This window comes from Natator depressus, chromosome 2 (genome assembly GCF_965152275.1).
Source record: "Natator depressus isolate rNatDep1 chromosome 2, rNatDep2.hap1, whole genome shotgun sequence".
Lineage (NCBI taxonomy): Eukaryota > Metazoa > Chordata > Testudines > Cheloniidae > Natator > Natator depressus.
Genome location: NC_134235.1, coordinates 10,023,107 through 10,036,723, shown reverse-complemented (window position 1 = coordinate 10,036,723; position 13,617 = coordinate 10,023,107). Strand labels below are relative to the sequence as shown.

Below are 13,617 nucleotides of genomic sequence, written 5' to 3'. Positions count from 1 at the left end.
CTGGCCCCCGTAGCGTTTCATGCATCACCCAGCCATTGGCTATTCGTGGGGCTGCAGGGCCCAGAGTGAACTGACCCTATAAGGGCAGCTCAGTGCTCGCAGAAATCTGGAGGGGTAGGGGCACGTGACTCCGCATTACCTCTGCTCAGGGTGTGGATTTTTCACACTCCTAAGAGAGACAACTATGCAGATGTAACTTTTCAGTGTAGACCAACCTATGTTTTGTTTCAAATCAAAGCGTAGACTCTGGAGCAAGGGGTGGATTCTATGGCAAAATTATGTACCTGCAAAAAAACCAAAAACCAAAAATCACAGGGCCTTCACAATGGTCAAAGTTAGAGGATAAAAAACCACCACCACCACATGTACTTATGATAAGTACATAAGTTATCATGTGTAAGAACCTGAGGAGCATATGCTTAACTGCTGTACGGAATTTGTAGGCTATTTAATAATGAGGGTCTGAACTAGGCTACGCAGGTGAAAAGCTAATGTATTAAACTTACCAAAAGATAAGAGGGTAAGTTTAACTAAGGGCAACCAAGTTGTTACCAGTATTACTGTCAAGAAAGTGAAACACCTGAGACCTAATTATGTACTATTCTGCATTTTGTATACTCACTTCACCTGTGAGAAGTGACGTACTCTACCATCTTTCTCATTCCCATCATCTAGGGACAGGGGCTGTTGGGCTCTTCCCCTGGAACCTGCTAACCATAGACCTCACTAGTAGGAGTCCCATCCATTTTTCATATTTGCCTCTAGCTAGGTTGAGTCATTTAAAATATTTCAAGCCCTAGTTTAGTCAAGTCTACAAAAGACTGAAGAACTTCAAAAATAACTGAGCAGTGCTATGACAGATTAAATTTGATGTACCCAAGTGCAAGCGAATGCACATTAGAATCCATCATTATTTGCATACTTCAGGTTATTCTTTCTGAACTAATTATACTGACTCAGGAAAGAGACCTAGGCAGCACTGTGGACAGCTCAATGAAAAACAGCTGCTCAAAATGTAGCAGCAGTGAAAAAAGCAAAGATGTTGGACTGTATTAGGAGGACAGCACTTCTGATGTTATACTGATACTGTCTAAATCAATTGTTTACTTTCACCTTGATTACAGTGTTCAGATTTGATCACTCCATTTCAAAAGGGATACAGCAAAAATAGAAAAGAAAAATTAGAGGCATGAAACTACTTCCCTCTGAGGAAATACTAGAAAGACTGCCTGTTAGAAAGCATGTGTTTTTCTCACTGCCAAGTACATGGGGAGAAGGGAGAGGGCTGGTATTTGGGGCTGACAGGTGTTTGTTTTGTTGATGTTCTGGTTAATTATTCTCTTTGGGCTATGGTGAAGAAAGGTAACTGGACAGGTTTAATACAAATGTCTAGTATTTCAGTTATGTCCAAGATGACTATTAGAAATATTGAGAGGTGACAACTAAGAGACAAGATAGAGGTATATAAAATAATGAATGGTATAGAGAAGCTCAGTCTGATAATTTTACTGATTGCACAACTATCAAAGAGGAAAAATACAACAGATGTTAAATTCAAATGAAAAGTGTGTTTTACACAAAGAATAACCTGTGATGCTCACTAACAAAGATGTTGAGAGAAACAGACTACTGGGTTGAAAACAACAGCCATTTATATGAACATTCAAAATTACACTAAGGAAGATTAAAACCACAGGCAGTATTATCGCTCTTGCTTCAGGATATAAGACAACCATTACATGCCCCTGGTTAGAGAAACTTATGGGAAATTTACATCTTCCTTTGAAGCACCAGTTAGTGGCCCCTACAGGAATCAGGATACCAGACTAGAGAGACCAGTATAGCAACTACAATATTCCTGTGATGAATCCAGAGTAAAAGCCGCAAAAAGGTTTCTAACTCCAACCCTTTTTGTTCCGAGGGGTTCATAACTTTCTAAAACTTTTCACTTTTCAGGCTGACATTTTCTAGGTCTGGCCTCTAGCCCAAGAAAATTAATTTGAAAATTTAAGCAGAAAATCTTCAGCTATTTTTGAATGAAGAGAAGAAGAAATGCTTCCTAGTATTAAAAAAGGAGAATGTGCTCAAGTTCTACAGTTTACTGGATAGAGGTTGAAACTTGGAATGCAGAGAGCTTTCATTGTCAGTTATCTTTGAGTGCTGTAGAAAACAAAAAATATTTATTTTGGACTAGTCATGAACTTTTGAAAAATCATTTACTGTACATGTTCAGGTCATCTGAACAAATTTTTCACCAAGCATAGGAAATGCACAGATAAGGAGGGCTGCATGACTAATTTAAATGTACTGAACACACATATGGACTCAGTCCCTGCAAAACTTGTAAGGAGCAACAGGATTAGGAAGAGCTAGTATATACTTAAAGTGCCTGGGAGGGAACTGTGCTCATATGCACCTGCAGAACCTGTGGAGGCAAGGGTTCCCTTCTGCAGTCCTTCTAAGTTGTGTGGGACAAAGCTGTCTGTGATGTTCAACTAACTAGTTCTCTATAATGGAATTTATACACATTGACAATTTTTTTGCAAGCCAGCAGAGCTTCAAAATCCTGAATAGTTACGTTTCTCTTGCTTTCCTTTTTTTCTATCCTCTTGCTCAAAAAGTCCTATGGAATTCCACATAAAAGCTGTTCTAAAAGAACATTAAGGTTGCACAGTTAAGCATTCACAAGTCAGGAAAGTTCAACCTTAACTCTTCCTTCCTTCATGTATACATTACAATAATCTCTGACTGTATATTAAGTGTACTGTACGCCAGAAGCTACATGTCATTTATATGAAAAATGAAGTAGTAACATACTACCTTTGAAGTTTACAAGAATACAGTGTTTTTGCATATATAGGCCACCTTAATTTGCACTGCCGTAATTACCTCATCTCTTCAGGCTGTACAGCTGGTTGATAAGCCATACTATTAGTGCTGACAATTATGAAAATACACACCTTAAAAGTTTATGAGAAATCTAAATCAAAGGTGTACTAACCATGATGGCAGTGAGCTTAGAGTATAAACAATTACAATGTGCTGTGCACGTAACTAAGACTGTAGAAAGAAATTTAAGTTGGAGAAACAAAAGTGTATTCACACAAACGGACAGAGTAAAGTTAAGTTTAATGCACATTTTGTCATCTGTGCACTTAACCTTGCAATACTAAAGTTCTCAACACAGGTTTTGGGTTTTTTCTTTGTAGAATTAAACCAAGGAAAGCTTTGCTGTTGATATTAAAAGGACAAGACAATTGAAGTCACTTAGTTTAAAGTACAATACTGATCCTCATAGCATGATCCAGTGCCAACTCAAGTACGTGTCCCTAATGGTCTTTCAGAACAGACAACAACCAGCATCTTCCCATAGTAGATCATCAAGACAAAAAACCCAAGTATAAAAAGTGTCACACGATGGCAAAATAGACATCCTAATCGCCTCAAATTCCAAAAACCAGGTAAAGCATTTGTACATTTCTACAAAAAATCCTTCCCCCCCCCCCAAAAAAAACAAAAAAAAACCCACTTAGTTTTAGAGGCTACAGAATCCATTAGTGGCAACTCCACCAAAACAGACATGAGCTCCTGATTTTTAAGCATATTTGGAGTCCTGTTACACTAAAACTGATAAGAAAAAAAAAAAAAAATCAATGCATGCTATTTTCACTCAATTTCTCAACAAAATTATTTCTAACCTGTCAAGATTACGTTTGCCAGCTTTTAAAATAAAACCTTCTGAATTAGAGTACAAGAATAGATTCTGACCAATGACACAAACAGACAAGCAGTTTTAAAAGCAATTTACATGAGTAGAAACCATACAAGAAATATCTCAAAAGTTAATTTCGATGTTGACAGAGGAAAACAGAAACTTAAAGTGACACAACCCTCCCAAGTATTACTATAGCGGTGTTATTTATCAAATGAAAAGCCATAACTTTGTCTTTGTTGATAGACTTAGAGAACCAATGACACATTAAAGAGAACTTAGAAAACTTGTTTCTCAAACTTTTAGAATGCATTTTCAAATATATCTCTTCTTTCTTATTCTAAATGTGAAGCAATACTCGTGTTTATGAAATCTACTCCAAACATCAGATTTAAGCAAAAGCAAGTGTCCTTAAAAAAAAAAAAAAAAAAAGAGCGAGAGAAAACAAATATATCTAAGATGTAAACTTTACAGAAAAATTGTTTCTGTACAGAATTTTCTCTGAAGTATTCTAGGAGGTATCAGGGCACCCTAGATATTGTAATTTAAAAGTTTAGAGATTAAATTTACTACTTCTTTTATTACTAGTTACTCAAAATATAAAGATTCATTAGTTTAATGAATAGTACTATATTCTCTTGACCTGCCCTGGCCTTCTAGAATGCAGAATTTAAAGATCGTGCAATCAATCCCCCCCCCCCTTTTTTTTTTAAAGACAGGGTTTTCCCTATGGCGTTCTAGAAACTCTCATTTTTGAATAATGTTTTTGTGAGAAAACTAAGTAGTAAAGCACCAGGCTTTGTATCCTCAAATGAAGTGTCACAGCCAAGTTGTGAATCCAAAACAAACACTTTGGGAAAGAGGACAGAAGGAGAAGCCCCTCATCAAGACACCTTCTCTAATCCCCTTTTCAAAGAACATTTAGATGAAAGCTAGGATTGGTGCAAACAAATTTTCTCTCTCTTCCAAAATCCCTTTTAAGCACAATCCCCCTCACACAACAGCCTGTTAGAATTAAGTTGCCATATTTAGTACCAATAAAAGAAGTAGCAACACAGGAGTCAATTTTTTTTTTTTAAATGCTCAGTCCAGGAGGGGACTGGAGATTTAACACCAAATGCTATGGCAAATGAATGACTGGATTGGCAAAAGGGACAAGAGACCCTAATGGCAAGATCTGAGTGGACTGTGGAGACCAGTTTGGTGATGGAATCTGAATAAAGAGGTGGCTACTTGCGTGTGTATACTGCAGCAGCACTGTTTGATAACTCTGACGGCAGTGAGGTTTAAGTGCACAGTATTTAAGTGGTGACAGACATGTATACAGGCAGATCTACGGACACCTATCAACTCTGATCCAGCTGTATGTGTAGTGAGTACTCAAACCATATACTAACTAGCTCAAAGGGGTGAATGTAACACCAGCATACATTCATTTAAAAAAATAGCAAGATAGCGTAGAGAACTGTGATGGAGGTGTGTCAAATAGGAAGTGGATAGCGTAGTCCTGGCAGCAATGGCAGATTCTGAGCCATGACCTTTGAACGTTTATTGAGGGTGAATGAGATGAACCTGTCAGCAGTAGTGGGATGCACGCAGAGGCCCCAGTGTGTGTAAGTGGGAGGATGAAAATAATAGCACTAGTGTCTGCAGAAGCAGGGCATGAGCACAGGTGCATAGCAATAGCAGAATCTGAGTTTGATGCTGCTGCTACACACAGCATAATCAGTTTCCCCAGTATGTCTAGCAACAGGCCTGAGCTCCAGGGGTTAAAAGAAAGAAAAGCACAGCTCCCACTCCCTTGCTAAAAGAGAGCTTCTTTTCAACTCACTGATTGGGAAAGCCCTGCCCCCTGGATCTTCACTCTCCTCCTCTGCTATGAGATGAAATTTAGAGCTAGGTGCAATTTATTTTGCTAAACGTCCCCCAACCTCCCTACCACAAATGCAGATCTGAGTTGACTGAAACATTTAGTGAATTTATATCCATTCTGCCATACTGTTTGTCCAAAAAAAGGAAAAAAAAGTTTCAGAAGTGTCACAACAGAACATTTTGCTTTTTTAGATGAGATTCATAAGGGGACTTAGGAGTCAGTCACAAATCCGAAGTGAAGGTGCCCCCCTTACACCCAATAGCCTAGTGCTTCGGGCATTCATCTAGGATGTGGGAGACCCAGCTTTGAATTCTCACTCTGGAACAGGGACATCAACTCAGGTCTCCCCCTTCCCAAGGGAGTGCCCCAACCACCAGGTTATTAGCTATTCTGAGGTGGATCTTTTTCAATCTCTCCTGCTGAAACTGTTCCATTCTGTATTAGTAACTAAATATTCACTGGCCCAGAGAGAGTGTGAGATTGACCTTATAGCCTGGTGGTGAGGGCACACATTTGGGAAGGAGAACACCTGGGCTCCAGTCCCTGCTCCGATCAATATTTACTCTTCATTGTTTTTATGATCCGGGTACACAAACTCACACTTTCACTTGCTAGTTACAAGCTTGTTTGGGGACATGAACTTGTTTTGGATAAATTTCTTCTCTAGTCCCTTAGTCTTCTCCTTGATGAGTTCCAGCTCCCCAGAAAGATTATTTGTCACCACATGATCTAGTATGACAACACCCACCAAAACTGGTGAATTCCTCCTCACTTTCACCACTCCAGAACAACAAACCCAACTGCCACAGCAGTGGTGGCAGGGCTTCACACTAATGTTATAAACCCAATCGGAGCTGCAAAACCCTGAATGGCAATACCAGCACGTCTAATGGTTGTGCCCTCAGTGGCGATCACAGCATGTCCAATATTGGCAGCGGTGCAGCCACAAGTAGTGAGTGTGTGCAACAATGATCCTGATGGTCCACAGGACAGCCAGGGCATGCTCCTGGGCATTGACCCCAGCACTATAGTACTGGCAGAAGCAGCAGCAGGGTATACTGGAATTAGCAGCAGGGTCCTGACTGGCGACACCAGTACACAGGGTGGGTAGCAACAGGCCATCCCAGTGCATGCAATGACGACCACGGTGGTTACAACGGCCCCGCTGCTGCCATGCACTGTGCCCCCAGCACGTCCAGTGGCCTCCCCGGCTGGCGTAAGAGGTCCTGAGCAGGGGCAGCAACGGGGCACTGTGCCAGTGTCTGCGTGCGAGGCTCTAGGGTGAAGGAGGCGAGCAGGCCCCCCGAGTTCCTGCGGCTGCTTTGCAGCCAGGCAGCCCCTCCCCGCGTCCGCAGGCTTCCCGCAGGGCCTACACCCGAAGCCTTCCCTACCTCCGGGGACAGCCCCCACCGCGGCAAAGAGAGGAAGGGACCCCTGCCCACAAAGAGGCCTCAGGATACGCACGCTCGCTCGATCCCTCCCTGAGGAGGAGGGGACGGCGGCGGCCTGACCCCTCCTTCCCCGCCCGCTTCTACAGCACACAGCCGGGCCGCGCGGCCATTCCGAGAGACTCCATAAGGCCCGGCCGGGGGTGGGGAGCCGACGCGCGCGCTGAGGCTCGCGAGTGCTTCACGCCCCCCTTCCCCCAGGGCTGGGCGGTTGGCACCTCGCGCACTCTCCCCAGACAGACCCCCCACCCCCAGCCCCGTCTCGCGGGGGACTCGCGCTGCGTCTCGCGCTGGCGGAGTGGCTCACGCACCAACGGTCCCACGCGTTCAAACCCAGCTCGAGCCGGGGAGCAGCGGGTGGCTGGGGACTCACCGGGTCCGGGGGAGGCGGCGGCGGCAGCTCCCGGATACATGTCTCCGTGTGAGGAGGCGGCGGCGGCGCCTCTCTCCAGGGCAGGCGGTTCCTACTTCAGCAGCGGCTCTGGGGAGCTAGCCCGAGCCCCGGCTGCACTGACGCTCAGGGAAGCGAGGAGGAGGGCCGACTCCGAGCCGGGAAACCAGGTTACTCAGCGGCACTGGGCGAGGAGGAGCCGGGTGGTCACGGGGGAGGCGGACGCTCCTCCCCCCGGCTTCCTTCTCGTCCCTCCCTCTACTGGCGGGAAGCGGGGACAGCCACCTCAGCGTCCCGGATCTGCCGCCCCCAGAGCTGAGCGACGGACCTTCCCCGCCTCCCCGAGGCGGCGGCCCACCCCATCCTTCCCTCTCGGCGGGCGGGTGGGCCAGTGACACATCCCCGCTGACACTGGCATCTCCTTCCCCACTGCCATAGCTGCCCGACCCAGGGGCGCTGGAATAATTTTATAGTGGGGAAGCGGGATGCTGAGAGCCATTGAATCAAACGGTAAACCCTGTACAGGACTGAAACTCCTTCAGGCTAAGGGGTGCACTAGCACCAGCTGACCCAATGTCCCGCTATTTGGGGCTTTTTCTTATATGGGGCCAATTACCCCCACCCCCCATCCCGATTTTTCACACTTGCTATCTGGTCACCCTAACCCCACTCCCCTAGTTCCAGCACCCAAGCCCACCCCAACTGCTCCTACCCCAGGCACTCGCAATGCTGATCCTTCCAGTTTCCCCCCGTCCCAAAATCCTGTTGCATCTGTTCTCAGCATGCCTGCAGCTCCTGTCCCACCTTTGCCCTAGCTCATGCTCTCATTTGCCCCCACTGGCTCCAGTTCTTTCTCCCCCCTTCGTGTTTTCTAGGTGCAGACCATAGGGGCCTTTCCTGCCTTCCTAGCTACTAGTTTTGGGGGCAACAAGAAGCCATCAGCCCATTTCATAGACTTTAACATCAAAGGGGCCCCATCAGATCATGTAGTCTGAGCCCAAAGATTTTCATTAGCGGAAAGTATTTCAGTCCTTAAGAAAATAAACTACTGTGTGCAAAAGGAAAAAGAACAGAAGAAGGGTCACAAAGGGTGGAGTATTGTCCTGCCTACTTGGCAGCTGTTCTTCAGGGGCCTCTGTCCCTACTTCTGCTAGGTCACTCTAAAATGGTTGACTGATACTCTTGCCTTTAGGGCAGGATTGGAGGAAGCTCCTTCCCCAGCTGAGTGGGAATTCCCTCTGCTGAGGTAAGCACAGTTGTAGGAAACCCATGGCCAATAGGGATAAGGCCAGGACACAGTTTACCCCCCTGCTTATTTTGGGGATTCCTCAACAGAGGAAATCTCACCCCCTGGGGATTAGACTTCCTCAGACCCCACATATAAAGCAGGCAGACCCAATCCCCGTATTTGTTTACTGTGGAGAGGAAGAGGTGAGAAGACGACAGAATAACAGTCTTCAAATACATAAAAAGTTGTTATAAAAGAGGAGAGTGATACATTGTTTTTGGTAACATGAGAGAATTATAAATAGTCATATTGCAGATTATCAGTATTAATCAATCATGTCAACCTTCCTAATGGTCACTTTCTGCAGTATATTTCTTTCTATATATAAACTTATATTATACATTTAATAAGGGAACAAAATCCTAAAATAGAACATTAAGAAGAACAGGATACAATATATACTGCATAGAAGCAATAATTAAGTTCAAGCGGTTAACTACTCTGACATGTAATTGCATGTAGTTCTTAGCTTGGTGCATGACCTGGTTCTATGGAAAAAACAGACTCACTGCTGGAGCACCTCTTTGTGACCAGGTGAGGTGTAGAACCTCCCTCCCCAACTGGCATGCCCTGCCAACAGCACTCTGGTTACCCATCTCTTCCTGTGACTCAGACCTCCATTCAGGTCACAATTAAGTCCATCCCTTTTGGGTGTAACAGATTTCAATAAATAAAAGTCCAAATATCATCACAGAAGGTTAACTCTGGGCTCTGTCCTTATCCCCTTATATCAGGGAGGCTTCATGCCCACTTCTCTGGGTTCCAGTCCAGGGTCTCTGTAGCTAGGAGGCAGTATCTGTCTGTATCAGACCCACCCCTGCTATATCCCTGGGCTTCTACATGAGCCTGTCAGCAGGGCCTCTCCATAGCCCCTCTGTGATCCAGATCCTGAAAGAAGGGGGACTCATAGGATTCTGCCCTAGAATCCCACAACAAAATCCCAAACAGAAAGTACCAACTTAAGCCAACTTCTGCCCTCGCCAGGCTTGATTTTTTTTAACCCCTCTTCTTCATTTTCCCTGCCTTGCTCCTTAAAAGAACACTTCCTGGAAGACCAGATCCTACTCCTTTGTCAGAGCTTCCCACCAGAGACAGCTTCACCCCAGGGGCTATTTCATGTCTCCTCTGGCCTCTTATCATAGAATATTAGAGTTGGAAGAGACCTCGGAGATCATCTACTCCAATCCCCTCCTCAAAGCAGGACCAACCCCAACTAAATCATCCCAGCCAGGGCTTTGTCAAGCTGGGCCTTAAAAACCTCTAAGGATGGAGATTCCACCACCTCCCTAGGTAACACATTCCAGTGCTTCAACACCCTCCTAGTGAAATAGTGTTTCCTAATATCCAACCTAGACCTCCCCCACTCCAACTTGAGACCACTGCTTCTTGTTCTGTCATCTGCCACCCTTGAGAACAGCTGAGCTCCATCCTCTTTGAAACCCCCCACCTTCAGGTAGTTGAAGGCTGCTATCAAATCCCCCCTCACTCTTCTCTTCTGCAGACTAAATAAGCCCAGTTCCCTCAGCCTCTCCTCATAAGTCATGTGCCCCAGCTCCCAATCATGTTCGTTGCCCTCCGCTGGACTCTCTCCAATTTGTCTACATCCCTTCTATAGTGGGGGGACAAAACTGGATGCAAAACTCCAGGTGTGGCCTCACCAGTGCTAAATAGAGGGGAATAATCATTTCCCTCGATCTGCTGGCAATGCTCCTACTAATACAGCACAATATGCCATTGGCCTTCTTGGCAACGAGGGCACACTGCTGACTCATATCCAGCCTGTCGTCCACTATAATTCCCAGGTCCTTTTCTGCAACTGCTGCTTAGCCAGTCGGTCCCCAGCCTGTAGCGATGCATGGGATTTTTCCTTCCTAAGTGCTGGACTCTGCACTTGTCCTTGTTGAACCTCATCAGATTTCTTTTGGCCCAATCCTCCAATTTGTCTAGGTCACTCTGGACCCTATCCTTACCCTCCATCATATCTACCTCTCCCCCACAGCTTAGTTTCATCTGCAAACTTGCTGAGGGTGCAATTAATCCCATCATGCAGATCATTAATAAAGAGTTGAACAAAACCAGCCCCAGGACCCACCCCTGGGCCACTCTGCTTGATACCATACATCTCTACTCAGGAGAGGACCCCAGGGCCTTCTTCATCTTCAGGGAATTTTCCTTGACTATCTCCCCACAGGCTAATCCCAGAGAGCTATCCAACCAGCGGACCAAATTCAGTGATGAATCCTGGTCATGTGCCACCTGAGGCATGTTGCACATATGCTAAGACAACGACTGCAAGCTTCCTCTCCTCCCTGCAGCCCCATCCATTCATTTTCCCTCTTTTTTAATAGTGAAGGAGACTTGACTGGATATTCTATAGCCACCACCAACTATAAAACTTCAGTACTTAGTGGTTTACATTGTCTTGGTCTGTCATGTGTCTTTTAGGTAATGTAAGAGTGCCTTTTTTAATAATACTCCATTTTCCCAATGTTTTTACTAAACAACAATAACTTTTACACCTTAATACATTTGAATTCCTCAAAAAAGCTTCTCCCTTTTTTTTAAGATCAGAACCCTTACATATCTATAAAAGGTGAGTAAATGTTTCTTCCACCTAAGTGCACATCGTCCATCTGTGTCTAATTATTTGAAAAATATTTTTGTTTAAGCCACAGTGGCCAATTAGTACTCTAAACAAAAGCACTTCATTAATTCTATTCAGGCTCTGAAGTATGTCATAGTCCTCTACTCAAGGGCACAATTAAAAAAAACTTCCTCTTTTTCCAATTCATCCAAATCTTTTGCCATCTCTTTTATATTAATTCCTGTTTACTCAATGGTATTTGTGTCAATCCTTCCATTTCTTACAGCATTTTTAGCTGCTTTGTCTGCCATTTTGTTCCCTGTTTTCCCCCCACAATATGTGATGGGATCCAAGGTAATGCTCCATGTATCCACATCTGAACTAACTCAGTTAATAGAAATATAATTTCACTGATTAAGTCACTTCTACATACTGAAACACCCTTTTAAAAAAACAAAACAAAAACACACCACCATAAAGCCTGAGGTGGAATCAGAAAAAGGGACTGCTGCTGCTGGGGATACATTCCAGATCCAATTTAATATTAGCATTATTGCTACTACCTCAACTGTCAGACATATACTCCATCTGATATTCTTTTAGATTAGCTAATTCCAAGTTTTGGTATACAATGTGCTGCCCCTACTTTCTTGTTTTTTTCTTTTTTGGACCCATCTGTATATATATTTGAGGAAACCTACTGTACTTTTTATCTATATACTGATGCACTTCATTTTAAATATTTACTATCAAATAAATCTAATACCACATTTGGACATGCGACTTGCCATCCATAACTAATTCTCCATTGACTAAAAGTTTTGACTTCATTCAGTTTTTCCTTGTTTCTCCTGCATCCACTCTTAAACTCAAACGGCATATGGAGTTCTAACATCATGTGCTATAGTTCACGTATTGAATTCTCAACAATCCTCATATGTTTGGTACTTTCATCATTGCAGATTCCATTAACTTTGGCCCAGAAAGTTAGGTCCAGTGGTTTCATTCATACTGTAACAGGCATTTCACTAGAAGCTATCTGTAGTGCTCATATAGTATTGTAATAAATCTAGAGCACACAATTCGTAGTGCCTGGGCTTGTATTAAATCTAATTTGTTAAATTCTGATGCTGACAGAAAGCCATAGTCAAAAGCTAGTCTGATTAAGACTCTGTATAGCATCAGCAGTGTTTTCTTATCCATCTCTCCCTCCCCCCCATTAGTCCCAGGCCCAGCAAGACTTTTAAGCAGATTAATCCTTCTTGTACATTTATCTTTAGCCTAGTTAATATGATCTTTTCAACATAATTTAGTACTAATTACCCCTTAGAATTTGAACTCTTAATTATATCTATTTGTTCTCCATACAGATACAGTTTATGTTCTTTTATAACTTTCCTTTTTGTAAAGATCAATCCTTTGGTGTTAGCAATGGAGATCTTGAAACCCCATGCATTTCCTCAGAGGTCTCTCATAATGCTTTGTTGATTCTCTTTTCTGCTACCTCAGTATTCCTGTTCCTAACCCACAGAGCACAATTATCTGCAAATATAGTGATACCTATTGCACTACTTGTTTGGGAGATCATTTATCATATTAAATAAGGTTGGGCTGAACTTCAGTACCCAGAAAGATAATGGAGCAAATAATTAAGCAATCAATTTGCAAACACCTACAAGATAATAAGGTGATAAGTAACAGTCAGCTGGACTTAAATTCAGCAGGAGCCCAACAGAGCAGAGCTCCAGTAAATATTTTCAAATCCATGGGCGGTGACAGGGCTCAAGGCTTCAGCCTCATGGGAGAGGTCCGGAGCAACAAAAGTGATTAAAGGTCTCAAAATTACAAGACCTATGAGGGAAGATTGTAAAAAATTGAGTTTGTTTAGTCGGGAGAAGAGAAGACTGAGAAGGGACATAACAGTTTAAGTACATAAAAGGTAGTTACAAAGAAGAGGAAGAAAATGGATTCTCCTTAACCTCTGAAGATAGGACAAGAAGCAATGAGCTTAACTTGCAGCAAAGGTGGTTTAGGTTGGTCATTAGGAAAAGCTTCCTGTCAGGGTAGTTAAGTACTGGAATAAATTGCCTAGGGATGTTGTGGAATCTCCATCATTGGGGATTTTTAAGATTAGGTTAGACAAACAACTGCCAGGGATGGTCTAGATCAGTGGTTCTCAAACCGTGGGTTGAGACCCCAAAGTGGGTTGGGACCCCATTTGAACGGGATTGCCAGGGCTGGCTTAGACTTGCTGGGGCCCAGGGCCAAAGCCTGAGCCCCACCGCCTGAGGCCAAAGGCTAAGCTTTGACCCTGGGTGGCA

The 13,617-nt window shown here is 43.7% G+C and overlaps 1 protein-coding gene across 1 annotated transcript in view; it reads right to left on the bottom strand.

The window, feature by feature from the left end:
• AGO2 (argonaute RISC catalytic component 2) overlaps positions 1-7,567 on the bottom strand; it is a 93,069-nt gene extending 85,502 nt beyond the window's left edge. Inside the window, exon 1 of the mRNA XM_074942936.1 lies at positions 7,407-7,567. Within this exon, the coding sequence (XP_074799037.1) occupies positions 7,407-7,446 (40 nt within the window). The 5' untranslated portion in view covers positions 7,447-7,567. The remainder of the gene's footprint in view (positions 1-7,406) is intronic.
• Between the last annotated feature and the right edge of the window lie 6,050 nt (positions 7,568-13,617).